The sequence below is a fragment of the Lonchura striata genome, chromosome 3, assembly GCF_050655825.1.
Source record: "Lonchura striata isolate lonStrDom1 chromosome 3, ASM5065582v1, whole genome shotgun sequence".
NCBI classification, from domain to species: domain Eukaryota; kingdom Metazoa; phylum Chordata; class Aves; order Passeriformes; family Estrildidae; genus Lonchura; species Lonchura striata.
The window spans coordinates 106,539,999-106,555,149 of record NC_140705.1 but is presented as its reverse complement, the minus strand read 5'-3'; the positions used below and the strand labels follow the sequence as shown (position 1 = coordinate 106,555,149).

Below are 15,151 nucleotides of genomic sequence, written 5' to 3'. Positions count from 1 at the left end.
CAGCCCTGGGCCCCGTGCTTGCTTTCCGCAGGGGGTGTGTGGGTCACAGGGCTCATTTCGCCCCACCTGCCCTCGTGTCACCTGCCGCAGCCGCCACCGCGGCGAGAGGAGAGGCTTTGCTCTGCTCGCTGCGGGGTTCCGCTGCCGCGTTTCCACTTTTGCTGAAGATGACGATGGTGGGAGGTGATGGTGGAGGCAGCAGCGGGCAGGAGGTGCCCGAAGCGGCCGCGCAGCCCGGCCCGGCCCGTCGGGGCTGTCGGGCTGCCTGGCGGGCCGCCGGCGCTGCAGTGGGATCGGCTCTGATTGCCGTCAACGAATGTCACCGGCAGAAGGAAAAACAAAAGCTGCCTCCAAAGATCGCGGAGCAGAATTTGGCAAGGCTCCTAAAGACACCAATTAGCAAAGGCTAAACCCATTAATGAAGTGGCGGCTCTCTGGTTTCAGCCAGGTGGTGCAGATCAGAGTGCCTGTATCTGCAGCAGAGCCCCGCTTCCCTCCGGCCGGGACCTCACAGCAAACCTCCACATCAATAATACTCTTAATGGATCTCATTAGGGCTGGGGCCGCGAGTCCCGGCCTGGGAGCGGCGGAGATGAGGGGAGCAGGAGGGCAGCGCTCCCCGCGCCGGGACGGACCCGGTTCCCTCCAGGGGCGATGGGCGGCGGGGCCGCTGCTCCTTCCGCGGGTCCTGAGCTCGTGGCTCTGCACGAAATGCATTTATAGGCGGCTCTTTCCGAGATAAGTGAGACCTTGGTATCGCCTCACCGGGCTCGCCAACCCACACACCTCCCCTTATGATCAGAGCCACCTCTGCCCGCCGAGCCACGACATCCGCCGCGGCCGGGCGGGCTGCGGAGCTCCCGCAGCGCGTACCGAGACGGGGCTGTGAAAGGGGAGGGAAAGGGGCTTCTGCAAATTGATTTAAAAAGAAAAGCGCCCGGACCACACCTCTGTAAAAAGGGACCGGGGAAAAGGGAGGAAATATTTCCGCTTCAGCTGGGGAAAAACATAAAAAGAAGGGGGGAGAAAAAAGGAAAACCGAAGTACTATAAACCTGGCCGAGGTGAGCTAGCATATTTAGCTAATGGAGGTGGACTATGAAAAGAGACCTCATATTTCTCTCCGAGGAGTCTCTCCAGGTCCGCAGACGAGAATACACACAGCAAACGTTGTGCTTGAATTATAGCTGAGGCTTTGCTTTATTTGAATTCACTGGTGTTTATTTAAGAAAGTGAATAAAGGTTTTGTGTAAACAGCCATTATTTCTGATGAGCGCTCAACAGCAATAAGAAGGGGGTGGTTTTTTTAGTCGAGATTGTGGCAAAAGTTGACATTTTGGAGATTGCAGTTTGTCTTGCCGACGCCAGTCAGTCCCGAGGCATGAACTGCAGGGAAAGCTGTGTGTGCCTGCGAGTGTGAAACGGCGATGCCGAGCGAACTGGGGTCTGAAAACAATTATTTTTTAAGACATCAGCTTAAGCCCGACATTAAAATAAAATAAAAATATTTTCCTAAGGAGCGGGGCCGGTCTCGCTCTGCTAACGAGGGAGGCGAACTCAGGTTTCGCCGCCGCCGGCTCCGCGCCCACGGGGCTCTGGGGGGAACAGCACCGAGGCGGGGGGACCGCGGCGGACCCCGATGCCAGTTCCTCACCCGGCCCTTTTGCACCCTGTATTTCTTAATTAAAATATTGCTTCTGATTTGCTGTGGTTTTTTTTTGTTTGTTTGTTTTTTGGTTTGTTTTGTTGGTTTTGGTTTGGTTTTTTTTTTTTTCTTCTAATGTGGCTATTATTTCTGAGGTTGATTCGGATGTCTGGAGATGAAAGGTCTCTGGTAAGAAATCGGGCAAAAAAAGAAAAGTATCTCATTGGGCTTCCTAACACAGCACCCGGGAAAGGAGGGGTTATTGGTAAACTGCTCCCCGGGAAGAAGGCCGGCCGGACCTGGCTTTAATAGCCCGCTGCGCATCTCTGCCAGTGTGGATGCCCCCAGACAGGGCTGGGATATTGGGGCGGCACGGCGAGGCCTCCCGCTTCTGTATTAATCCGATTTCCCATACATGCCAGGCAGGAGGAGGCAGGAAAACCTCTGTCCTCCGCGCGGCAGCGTGTATCGCTCCCGCTTCTTGGTCTCTGATTTGAAATCAGCGCTAAAAATCTCTGTGGGGAGTCCGGGTGGGAAAGAGAAGCAACGAAGAGAGTTTGTGCGGAGATCCTGCCCTGGCCGGGACCGCGGGGACCGGGGCAGCGCCGGGGCAGCTCCTGCCGGCCCCGCCGCACACCCCGCTGTCACCCGGCCCGCAGCCCGAGGGGCTTGCGGTGCCCGGCACACACCTGGAAAGAGCCACAGCGGATTTGGGGGAGGTGAAGAGACCGCCTGGAAAGCCGATTGAAACACCGTCGGGATTTTTTGGGTCGGCAGTAAAGCAGTGAGCTCGGGCGTGTCTCGTTCAGACACAACCAGCATCAAAAGCCTTTCGAGTTATCAGGCCATAACAACCAAACAAATAGAGGTTCCCCTAAGCTTTCTTTGACCTGTTCTGGGAGCGGCGGTGTTGCATTGCACTACGGACATGTCGCCTTCGCCAGCCAACGGCGTGGGAGCTGCCTGCGGTCACGACATTGTCCCGATTTTATCCCGCAGAAATCAAGCAGTAACTGCAGCCTCGCGGGATGGGGGAAATTCCCTTCACTGCAGAGAGGGAGAGAAATCCCTCCACGGGCACATCTTTCCTCAAACTCGTTTTCGTGGCTTTGCTGTACCTGCACATGCACAGAGGAGCAAACTGGAGAGAGATCTAATTAATTTTCCCTGTAACTGGCGGAGAGGAAGAAAACCCTTCTCCCGCTCCACCACTTGGCCCCTCGGCCCGAACAGCACAAAAAGCGGGTGCAGGAAGAAGGAATTTTTTCTCATCTCTTCCATTCCGACCTGAGTATCTTTACCCAAACCTCGAGTCCCAAAAGCATTATTTCCCACCCCCTCCCTTTTTTTTTTCCAGTGTTATCTTAAAATATTCTATAAAGGCATTGCCTCGCTCTCTCCCCGACCCCAAGAAATCCAGGCGGGCACTGATCCCGTTATTTGGGGAGGCCGAGGTGGAGAGAGCCTGGCCCCGCGCAGCCAGCCCTGCGCTGGAGGAGATGCAGATTTCTTTAACCCAAGGGAAGAGAAACTCTTTCCCGACACGCTTTTCCTTTCTCATCTGACAAGAGCGACTCCAAAATCCTCTCTCCTGCATGGTCTAGTCTTCAGGAAGCAAACTCAAGAGGCAAACAAATTCCTGCGGTTCCGTGAGCCGCACCACGGTAATTTATCGGAGGAGAAACAGTCGTGTGTCGCTGGGCATCTGTCCCGCATCTTCCCTGGCATTTAGGGGAGTTCCAACATCATGGCAAATCCCGCGCTGATGGGCGCAGCCGCTTTCGGGGGCTGAACGCGAACTGCGAGGCCCACGCCGTGCCCCGATAAGCCGCGACACCCCCTCGTTTCCTCCTTGGCAAGGTCTTAAAGGCAGAACATTAATTTACAAGGCCCTTTCAGATAATTTCTTCCCCCGTCCCACTTCTCTGTCCCGAGAGGGGTCGGTCAGGGACGGCACCCCGGGAGCGCTGCCCCGTGCGGGCGCCGCGGGCATCCAGGAACGCATCAGAATTTTGTGTGCGCCCTCCTTGGAGGTCACCCTGCCTGTGCTGGCTCTGACGGAGCCCCTGCCCTCCCGGTTACACGTTTTTTACCGATTTACCCGTCCCTTCTTCGTCCCGCAAGACGTCTCTTGGCCTGCTGTACGCCCCAGCTCCTTCTCCCAGGACTTCTGGTGGGGGCGTTCTGTGGGTGTTTAATTCCCTTTCCTCTGGGCTTTGCTCTCGCTAACAAGGGTGGCCCCCAGGAGAGTGTTCTCCCCGGAAAACCCCCCCGGCCTCGAAGGATGTGTCGCCTGAGCCTTCAGAGATGCAACGGGAGAAGGCCAGACGTGCACCCGCCTCCACATCGCTGGAGGACATTGGCATTTCTCTGGACTATTGCTTTATTCCGCTCTCCCCTTTCTTTCTAGCGAAGTCCCAGTTCAGTGCCCATCGGCCGAGCCTGTGGGACAGAGGGAGGGCGGCTCGGCCTCTCCTGCCCCTTCCTCTGCCTCCGTGAGCAGCATCCCGGCCCCCGCGGATTTCTGTGCCGAGGCAAAAAGCTCTGCCCAGAGGGAAGCAGGGGGGCTGCTCACCGCCGCGGCTTTCGCTCTAATCCGAGCTGCTTGGCAAGGCAGGAGGGAGAAGCGGGCTGCCTCGGAAGCGGCCCCGTCCTCCCTCGTGGCCCAGGAGGAACGGAGCACGGAGCAGCGCGGCGCTTTCTATTTTGCCGAGGGCGAAGCTAACTGTGAATCCGAGCGGAGCCGTGGGATCCCGGCCTGGATCCCCGGGGAGTCCCGGTGGAGCCGCCGGGCCGCACCCACGGGGATGGGGGAGAATCCGCCGCGTGTCCCCCCGCCCCGGTGCCCACCCTACCGCCGTGTCCCCGTCCGCCGCTTCGCCGCGCTCAGCGCCTGTGTGACGTCACCGCCGCGCTGTGACGTCACGGGGCTTGCGGAGAAGTGCGCGGCGACGCGGAGCGACCGCGGAGCGCGGCAAAGCCACGCCAAGCCGAGCGGAGCACATCAAACACGCCGTGCTCCCCCTGCGCCCCAAAACTGCCCCGCCGGCTCCTGGCAGCGGCGGTCGGACAGCCGAGCCCAGCCGGGCATCAAAATCCACCGCACACGGCACAGGCACATGCGGGGATACGAATGCCACTGGTAACTTTCTCATCGGGGGCACGACTTGGCGTCATCATATCCAGTCCTTGTCACTGCCTTCGTTAGAAAAAAAAAAGGGGAAAAAAAAAAAAGAGAAAGCTGCCTGGGGAGGCTTCGAGGCGAGGAGAGGCAGCTGCTGCCTTCGAGCAGGGTGGAGGAAGCTGGGGCAGCCACGCCAGCCCTCGCCCCTGGTCAAAAGACTGACGTGGCTACAAACCATAGCAAACATTTTATTTACAGGAGTTTTATATATATATATATATATATTTATATATTTTGTCAGTGCAGTATTTCTTGGCCGGATTATTCGAAGCAACAAGTTGCAACCAATGAGGACGTTGGCAAAATACTTCACATTGTAAATTGGTTGGGGGCGTGGGGCGGGGAAAGGTGGGGATTTCGGAGAGCGTTCTCGCAGTACCTCGCTCGGATTTTCCTTGGAGAGAACGAGGGGCGGGAAACGGAGAATTAAAATTAAAAAAAAAAAAAAAAAAAAAAGGAAAAAAAAATAAGGAAAATCCCCCGGTCTCCAGTGAGCAGCTCTGAGGGAAAGGCGGCCGCCTCACTCTCTGCCGCCCCGGGGCTGAGGCTCCCCGCTCCTCCTGCGTCCTCGGCCCCTCGCCCCGAGCCGGGCCGGGCGCTGGCCACAGGCAGGAGCGGGCCGGGGCCGGGACCGGGGCCGGTGCTGGGCCGGCCTTGCCGCGCTCCCGGGGCGGGGGAAGGAGATAAATTAGCGCACAGGTCCCGGGCCGCCCCGACTATAGACCGCTCCGCGGCTCGGGGCTGGCGGCGGCGGGCGGCGGGGAGGGCAGGCCGGTGCTGCCGCAGGACTTGCCCAGCCCGGCGGCGGGCACGCTCCGCTCGGCGCCCTCAGTCCGTTCCGTGTCGCTGGGGGCCATGTCGAGGGACTCAGCGTCGCTGCTGTCGCTGTCGCCGTCGGAGCGGCTGGGGCTGCGCTCGGGCTCCCCGGGGGCGGCGGGCGGTGCTCCGGCTCGCTGGGCCGCCGGCTCCGGTTCCGGCGGCGGCTCCTTGTCCTTCTGGGCCTGCGCTTCCTTGGAGTGCCGCCACTTCATCCTCCGGTTCTGGAACCACACCTTCACCTGCGGCCGCGCCGCCCTTAGACGGGCGGCACGGCCCCACCGCGCCCCGCACCGCGCCCGGCCCCGACCCCTTCCACCGCGCCCGGCAGCGCGGGGAGATGAGGAGGCGCCGTCCGCCCCTCCCGCTGCCCACATCCTTACTCCACTGAAGGGCTTTTTTTTGTTTTTTTCCTCCTTCTAGTTTGTGTATTTAAATACCGCACATACCCCACCCCGTGTGTGTTTGTTTGTTTAGATGGGTTTTTTTCCTCTCTCCTTCTACTTCTTCTTCCAGGAAACCAAATCTTGCTCAAGAAACCACAGCGTTATACAATTCTGTGCGCTGCGGGCCCTCAATAATGGAATCATTACAGAGTGGCGTTTAATGCTTCCGTTTGAAGAAGTGTTTTCACTTCCTCAGAACGAAGGATTTCACAACGCAAGGAAAGATTTAGAACAAAAAAAAAATTAAAACAAAACAACAAAAAAAGGGATATTAAGAACAGTGTTTTCGCTTCTACTTCCTTTGCCCTAAACTGCCTCCTACAGCAAATTGCACTCCAGTAAAGCGCACACTGATGGCCTGCCCTGGCCCCGCTCATCTCTCCGCCCGGCCTGCTCCTCGGTGGCCAAAACAAAGGTGAAAACTCCGCGCCGGGCCGCGGTACGCCGCAGAACCTGGGCGCAAGAGATGCTCGGGGTGAGGTGCAGCACCTCAGACAGCCTCACTCATTATAAAAGAAGGGAAATCACTTTGACACCTCACTGTCCTCTGGTATTCATCTAAACTGGAAGTAAGGTTTGAAATAAAACCGAAGCCATTCTTACTTGAGCATCTGTCAGCCCCAGCATCGCCGCCAGTTGCTTCCTGTCCGGTTTGGTGACATACTTCTGGATTTCGAACCGTTTTTCTAAACCTTTCCTCTGCAGGTTGGAAAAAACAGCCCTGGACCAGGAGCGTTTCCTCTTGTACGTCTGGGGCAGCGTGTCCTTGGTTAGAACTGCATACGGACCTGGGGACGGGAAGAGAAAAGCAGGGGAAGAGAGGGGGAGATGGCGTTATTAATATCGCAGGCTGAAAGGGAGCCTTAAATCGATCTGAATAAGAGTTGGAGTGCGATATGCAGGGAGATCCCGGGCCAGCGTGTCCCTGCCTGCCCGATGGGTACGTGTCCTGTCAGCTTGTGCTGCTTCGGGAGCGGGTGGAACTGTGTGGAACCCGAATTTCTTACTCTCCCACCTCCCCGCTTTTTCTCTCTCAGCCCAGGTTATTACTCCTGTACTCGATGGGATGATCCTCTAGATCAGGCCCTAGGCAGCTCTTCCTCCCCCCCCACGCAGCCCGGCTTTTGCCCAAAATCTGAACATCGCTACGTACACCCCGGCCTTGCAAAATTGCCTGGCATGTCCCTCCGGGAGGAAGGGGCCTGCTCCAGGACAGAGGGCCCTGCGGCACGGGAGGGTCGAGGAGGGACGAGATGTACCTGGAAAAGTGTCTTGAAACTGGTGCTGCACTGAGCTCCTTGGGTTTGTGTTTAAGGGACCCAGGATAGCAGAGGCCTCGTTAATGGGGTCTAGAGACGCGAAGAACTGGCCGGCGGAAGGCTGCAAGTTGGGGAGATGAACCCCAGTTTGGCGGCTCGTAGTTAATAAGGAGGTCAGATCTGCGAGCACAGGAACAAGGAGAGCTCTGTTATACCGCGGTCGAGACCGACAGCCCGGCATGATTCGGAGCGGGTGCCCGGTCGGAGCGTCTCGGGGGGCCACCAAGCAGCCGTCTCCCGCCCCCAGGGGCTCTCCTCGGGAGAGGCAGCCATGCCCCGGCAGTGAGACATCCTCCGACATATTTACTCCCTTGCTCAGGATGTTTACAGGCTGCGAGGGGAGATGGATTGCCGCGAAAGCCTTTAACACGGGCAGTGCCTTGGGAGCAGAAATCCCCGGCCGCTCCGGGAGAAGTGCGGAGCGCTCCGCTCGCTATTTTCACGTATTGCTATTTTCCCAGGGGCGCAAGCCCTGCGCCCCCGGCTCTGCCGTGCGGAGGCCGGGGAGGGGAGGGGGGGAGGCTCAGTGAGAGCTGTTAGAAATTCTGATTTATAACTCTACTTTTTTTTCAAGTAATTATTTTCTCGCCTAGATCGAAAAGTTTTCGAACCGCGGGTGTAGTCGCTAATCACAGTACAAGTAAAGAGCACCGACAGCGTTAGCAGGGAAAGCGGACAAGCCAATTTCTCTACCTCTCAGCGTGTTGCCTTCCTTGACTTTGGGGTCAAACTCCGCCGATAAAATGCGGTCGATGCCGAATTTCAGGTCCTTGCTGGCGGGCGCCGGCGCCGAGCCGTGCGTGTGGCCGCCGGGCAGCCGGGCGGGGGCCGGGGCGCCTCCGCCGCCCGCCGCCGCCGCCGCGGGGGACCGGTGCTGCGGGGGGCGGTGGTGGTGGGAGTGGTAGGCGGCGGAGAGCGGCGAGAGGCGCGGCGGGAAGGCGGCGGGGGCGTCGGGGGCCACGACGGGCGTGGGCCGGAGCGGAGAGGCCGTGGCGTGGAAGGGGCCGCCGTGGTGCACGGCTCCCAGCGCGGCCGGCATCCCGGAGCCGGGCCCTCCGGGCAGGCTGTCGGCGGCTCCTGCCGCCGCCTCGCCGCCGGCGTGCAGGATGTCGGCGATGCAGAAGGACGGCTTCTTCGCCGCCGCGGCGTCCAGCGGGAAGCAGCCGCCGGCCGCCGGCCCCGAAGCAGAGCAATACGCCGCTGACCACAAGCTGAAGTTGGAGGCGTAGAAAGGAGCCAGCCCGGCCGTGTACATCCTGCCCGAGGAGGAGACGCGCCGCTCCGCAGCTCAGCTCCCGGGTGCGCGCCGCGGAGCTGCCCGCGGCCCCGGGCGCATGGGGAGGGATGGCGGGGCGAGAGGCGGCTGGTGGAGCACTTCCCGGAGGGGCAGGGATGGAGAGCCAACCACCAAAAAAATGACGAAAAGAAAAAGAAAAAATTAACCCCGAAAATTAAAAAGTCCCCAGAACCCACGGCCAGACGAAGAAAGCGAGCGGGCGAGGAGCGGAGCGGCGCAAACAAAACAAACCCAAACCAAACCCCCTTTCCTCGCACTGGGGGAAGAAAAAAACATCCACCCCTCCCCAAAACTTTCTCTGGCAGCGCGCAGCCCTCGCTCCCTCCCCACGCCCAATCCGCGGTCCGCGGGGCCGGGCAGCACCGCCCGCCGACACGCCCACGCAGGGCCGGGGCCGGGCTCGGCCGCCGCGCCCACAGCGCCAGCTGCGTGGCCCCGGACCCGCGATTGCGAGCGGTTTGCCCCAAAAAGGACACCCCAACACACACCTATACCCCCTTCAATTGCGCTCTCGACTTTGAGCAACCACTTTCCCCCATACCGCTTCACTTAAAAAAAAAAAAAAAAAAAAAAAAATACAGCCAAGGTGTCCCCGCTTGCTGCCGCCGCGATTTCCAAAAAGTTTGAAAGAAACGCGCGGGGAAATTTTTGGCTATTGGAAGCAGGTCTGTCCTCTTGGAAACGATTCTCAAGGAAATATGTTTCCTTTCCGGATAAATGAAGTTGGGATAGTCTGGAAGAGAAGGAGTCCGTGCCGATGCACGCAATATATGTATTTATGAGAGCTCCCAGATATTCTGGGCCCAGGACACGTTGGATCCTGCATTAGCAGCGATTAATGACCTGGTATTATTTTGACGACAGTGTAATCTTACGGTAGATTTTTGTCAGGTTCTCCATCCCGGTGGCTTGCACACTAATTACACTGTAAAAACTGCTTTATAATTTCCAAACCTTTGACAAAAGAACTATCCCCATTTTTTCCAGTACACCAGAATCATATGCTATATTCACTGCAATGATTTAGGGACAAATTTATGAAAGCATCTTTGGCTCATTTTTTTCCTCTGCTCTAACATCACGTTTGTCCTGACCTGACTCTGAAAATCAACTATTTCTTTATTTTTAGTTTTCGTACAACTAGACACTGTCGTTTTGAGCAGCCTGCCGTGTCGGACGACTGCAAGTTTACTTTGATTTTTTTACAGAAATATCATATTATTTTTTCCAAAGCGTTTCCCAAATTCTGACAGTTTTGAGGGAACCGCCAGAAAGGCAAACTATTTTTCTTTCGCCAGGTATGAAGATGTAGCTTCTGTGGGAATATTGAAACCACCTGCGAGCGAGAGTGAACACGTTCCTTAGCCATAACCGTGTTCTATAAAGGGTGAGGGTGAGGCTGGCTCCCCGGGAAAAGCCAGGCACCTCTCTGGATTGGTTTTGTTCTTATTAATGGGGCAAAACCGAAAAATGAAGACGGGCTGGCTTGCCAAGATATGTCCGAAACTCGAAGGCAGCGAAAAAAAAAGGTTGATTATGTCTCAACTTTTCCTGCCTCGACATCGGAAAACCCCTTTTCCTTGCATCTCTCCCCAGTTCTCCCTCACGGCAGCTGACCCACCAACATCCTCAAACCGAATCGAACGACTCCGGTTCCGCTCGTGTTCCCACCGCCGGGCAGAGCCACCCCGCCAGCCCGCCCGAGGGACGGACAACGAAGTGTGCCTTGGGCACTGCATCCCGGCCGCAAACCGCCTCGTTAAATTATTGCTGCAATTACCACTGCTACCCCGGAGCCTTGGACCAGCCCATGGCTGCTCACCAGGCAGTCAAGGCAAGGGAAAAAAACCATTAAAACCAAACGCAGTGGTTTTCCGTCTTTTTTTTTTTTTTTTTTTTTTTCTTTTAGGAGCTGATTTCAAAACTCCTCTCACCTCGCTGCCGTGCGGGGCCCGTGGATGAGCAGCACGGGAGGGACGGGAGCGTTTGCGGGCTCGCCGGGCAGACCCGACCCGAGCACGGCCGCGGCTCCGCTGCCTCGGGGCCGCCGCTGCCTCGGGGCCGCCGGTGCCTCGGTGCCGCCGGTGGCCGGGACCCGCTGTCATGCCGCGGGGACTAAAATAACTCAAAAGGAAATGCTGAACGCTTCACACTAAAACCCTTCACCCTCGGACTGGGCCTCGGGAGGGCGAGAGAACCGGGAAGTGCGGGCCGCGGGGGCAGGTGCTTTCCCGGGGCTCGGCTGCGCTGCGCACCCGCGCATCTTGGCGGCCGAAACCAGGAGCACTTGCCTCACCCCCCGGCCTCCCCCTCTTCCTGGGGACAAGGGTGTCCTTTCTCCCCAAAGGCCTCCGCAGGCCTCCCTGCCTGCCCGGGGACGAGCAGGGCTGCGCGGCCGCGCTGCCGCGGGAGGCAGCGGCCCCTCCTCCCAGCGCAAGAAGGGAGAAGGCTGCAGGAAACCTGGGGCTTGCTACAGTCCAGGTCATCTCCTGTTTTTTGAGAGGTTCCAACTCGGACTAAATGAGCGGATGTGCCTGCGAGATTTGTCCCAAAATAGAAGCGGCTTTAGTATTTTAGGATACAGCAGAAATCCTTATTTCTTCCGGAGAAAAACTTCATAATGAGCGCGAGCACTTCCCTTTTCAATATTTGTGCAACTTTATCTCGACCAGCAAGTTGCTTTGGTGACGCAAATCCGCCCTTGTGTATTGCAACTACAAAAATAAATGCAAGGAAATCAATTCCCTTCTAGCAATGAAAACATAAATATACAGCTGCGACTTTCCCCTTTAATCTTGCTTTCCGAGGGACTCGAGAAGGAGGCGAATGAACTGCGCGGCAGAAGCGATGCTGCTGCCTTTTTTTTTTTTTTTTTCAGGAGTGGAGTCTCGAAGGACTTTTTTTTTCCTTCTTCTTCCTCGAGGCCGACAAAGGAGTTGGGAAAAAAAAAATATTCGAGTTCTTAACAGGGGAAAAGAGAAGGACTGAGCCCGAAGCTCTGCAGCTCCCCCGTCCCTACTCGAGGGCACGGGACCAGGAGCATCCCAGAAAGGGCCGGGCGCTGCCTGCCAGCGCCCCGCGGGGAAGGACGGACAGCCCTTTCGGCCGAATGCCTGCCCCGTCCAGCTCCCCGGCGAGCTGCAGGCAGGTTGGCCCCACGGATCCTGCCGGGATGCTGGCAGCCCGAGCCCCCGGCCGCCTCTCCCGAGCCCCAAAAGGTGCCCGAGCCATTCACCCCACTGGGGGCTCGGGGCTCCCCGTCACCGCAGGCAGCGCTCGGCGGCCCAGCCACGGGGGGTGCGGAGCCAGGTTTGCCCCTCCGAGCCGGCCCAGGATGCCGGCGGAGCGGCCTCCAGCCCTCCTTCCCCGTCGCCCGCGGCCTGTGCCTTGCCTGTTGCATTTTAGGCTTCTGTATGTGCTCTGATTATTCCTATGTTTGTGTCTATAAACGTATATGTGCGAGATACACAAATAAATTTATAAAGTTAAAACACCGTTATATCTCTCTGAAAGAGTACTTGTCAAAATAAATATTTATCCTCACGGGAAGCCCTCCAGGAAGAGGGTTCGCTCGGGTGGCGTTAGCGGGACCTCTGCGCCCCTGCCCCGAGCGTCCCGCGCCGCGCAGCGCCGGGCACCCCCCAAAGCCCGTGCTCTGTCGCCACCTGCCGAGTCCCTGGGACGGGGCTGCCCCACCCTCCCAAAATCTCCCATTTCCAAAAAGCCCGCTCCAGGGGCCGCGCGAGCAGCGGGCGACCGCGTTTGGAGATTCCCTCCCGCCGCAGCCGCCCGGGCCGGGGCTGCAGGGTGGGCAGGGGCGCGGTGCGGGAGCCGGGGGGCTCCCGCTGGCTGCCCCCGTGCTCCTCCGGCCCCGCCGCGGGATGCGGGGAGCGCTGCAGCGGGACCCCCCCCGACCGCGGGCCGAGACCCCCGGCCGGGACCCGCCGCTGGAAACAGCCGCGGGGCTGGAGGGGCTTCTCCCAGCTGAGCGCAGCTCCTTATCTGAAAGGCTCAAGAGCAGCGCAGGCAGGAACTGCCCAGAACCGCAAGCGAACCCAGAGACTGAGCTGGTCAAACCCTTGGCGTTTCCTCTCTATTGTTTCACGCGTTATTTAGTTGAATACCTGTGTCAGTAAGTCACGACTAATGTTATGTCATCTGCCGAGCAGCCGTGGAAGGCGTCGGAAAGCAGGCGGGATCTGGCTTTCCGTGCCGTAGGGCTGGATTTCCAGCCGCCTGCGGGTGTATTTTAACTGCTGTCTGAATTCGAATCAGAGTGTGCTTTTGGACGGCAGCGCCTGATCTTCCTCACCTGCAGCTTTGTAGCAAGGAGTGGTGTTGGAGTGAACACCCAGGAATCCTAGATGGGAATTGCATCCAAAGCTCATGCTAAAATAGCTTTGAAGAAAGATTCCTCTGAAATGTCTACATTATAGTTGTCTGAAAACTCCACAGGGTTTTTTGCATGTGAACAGTCCCAAGAACTGTCCATATGTTCCAGCAGAGTAGGTCCCATTGAACGGGTCCATATGTGAGAGTGGATCAAAGCCTGAAGCTCCGAGCTCCAGGGACAGCACACCAGCCACTGAGCTGGAGACTTGTTCTCACACTTGCACGTTTGCATGCTGTGGCTTTCAGCTGCTGTTTTCTGAGGAAACACATTAGAGCATGGGAAGCTGAGGGGTTTCACATAGTCCCCCAAAGGCTGCATAATCCCTCAAGTCCCTTCAGACAGAGAGGGGGCCTAAAACCACAAATTTATCTGTGCTCTTGAGTGCCTAGCTCAGAGATGTGGGATGTGGGAAGGCACTGCATCTTTCTGCAGCCATGCATATAGAAGAAAGGAATGATCTTTCCTTTCTTTTTATTTTTTTTTTTATTTCTCTGGGGTGTGTCTGTGTGTGAAAAGCTGCAGATTGATAAATCTTACAGCAGGGTCAGGGTAAGAAATATAATCTGGAGAGAAGTGCCTCTTCACATCCCCGAGGAAACAAGGCAGCATTCTGAGGACTAGCAGGATCAGAATGTCCCTTCCCTGGGGTTTCCTGTGGGTTGGAGCAGGCAGGTTCTGCTCACTGTGCTGGCTGTTGTGAATCCCATTTTTAGGCACTTATGCTGTGCTGGGAGATGGGCACTGTGATCCTGCAATGCCACGATGGTTTAAGCTGCTTGAAGTTACAAGTGCCAGTCTGACATTCTCCCTGCATTCCAGCCTGCTTGTTCCTACCCCTGGGGATGTAATATTAACTCTTTCAGTCAGAAAAGTTTTATATTGCCATAGTACCCCAAACTAGCTTCTTTCTCATATAGCCAGCCAGGGGGAGGGTGCTGGAGAAACACGCACTTAGGGGACAGGCTGGCAGGACTGTTATGATCATCTTCTAGTCTGCTCTAACCTCTCATCAGGTCACCCATTAATTTTAAGTGCTGCTTCTTGTAACTGCTTTCTGCAATCTAAAATGGGTCCTTCACACATGGAGAGTCCCTGAGTTTGTTTTCCTTTCCATCAGCATCATATAATACACAGCATCCAGTCATCCTGATTTCAAAACTTACTCCACCTTCACACTGCAGTCAGACCATAATCTGCTTGCAGGGGGACTTTTACCACGGGCTGGCCTCACCAACAGAGAGGTTTGCAGAGAGCTGGTGTGCAATTAACCCTCTGGTGGATGATTAAAGGTGACAGGACGTGCAGAAGTGCTGACCCCCTGCTCTCATGTGCAACTGCCCAGCAGGGAAGCATTTGCTTGCACACACTGGATTGAGCTGGCACAGTGCACAGCAACTGAAAACAAGCACCACTGCATAAAAGGAAGGTGATTTGACTCTCAGTGAGAAAAGATCATCCACAAGTATTTCCTAAATCTGACAGGAGAGTGTAACTACACCTGTTCTCAGCTGAGACCCAAATGTGCAGCTCCTTAACTGAGGCAAACTACTGCTGTTGAGGACAGGCTCAGGGCACCTCAGCTCAAACTGGATATTTAGATGCAAGTACAGATGAAAACTAAATGGGTTTTTCTTAAATTCCCATAGTGGATCATCATCTCTATGATTTTGTCAGAACAATCCCAGTCTATTTCCACAAAACCTGGCTGATGCCTTTGACCCTTTGCTTTTCCAGCAGCAGTACATTAAAGTTATTGCACAGAAAACCCGTTCAATATTGAAGAAGGAAATACTAATAACTGCCTAATAAAAGTCTTAGTAAGAAACAGTTTCCTCCTTCTTGCCAACAGCGGTCAAAAATGTGGGGAAGCTGGAAATAAAGATATCAGAATGCAGACACATAAAAGGCAAAATCAACCCCATAAGGAAGTAAAGTTTCTAGAAGAAAATTACTCTGTAAAACTCATCTGGATTTGAGAATAGTTCTTGTTTTTCTTCTACCCCTCCTTTCATGTTTAAAGTGGATTTAAATGCAGTAGGTACATATCAGCCC

The 15,151-nt window shown here is 56.4% G+C and overlaps 1 protein-coding gene across 2 annotated transcripts; it reads right to left on the bottom strand.

The window, feature by feature from the left end:
- Positions 1–1,755: 1,755 nt before the first annotated feature.
- HLX (H2.0 like homeobox) lies at positions 1,756–9,073 on the bottom strand. 2 transcript variants are annotated; one of them, XM_021552601.3, is made up of 4 exons: positions 8,103–9,059; positions 7,350–7,529; positions 6,694–6,878; positions 1,756–5,886 (listed from the first exon to the last, which is right to left on the bottom strand). In XM_021552601.3, exons 1-4 carry the CDS (start codon positions 8,662–8,664, stop codon positions 5,545–5,547), a joined length of 1,269 nt encoding a protein of 422 aa, XP_021408276.1. In that variant the 5' UTR covers positions 8,665–9,059; the 3' UTR covers positions 1,756–5,544. The 2 variants fall into 2 exon arrangements, with proteins under 2 accessions (XP_021408276.1, XP_085432209.1); XM_085576083.1 differs by lacking the exon at positions 7,350–7,529 and having other exon boundaries at positions 8,103–9,073.
- Positions 9,074–15,151: the final 6,078 nt, after the last annotated feature.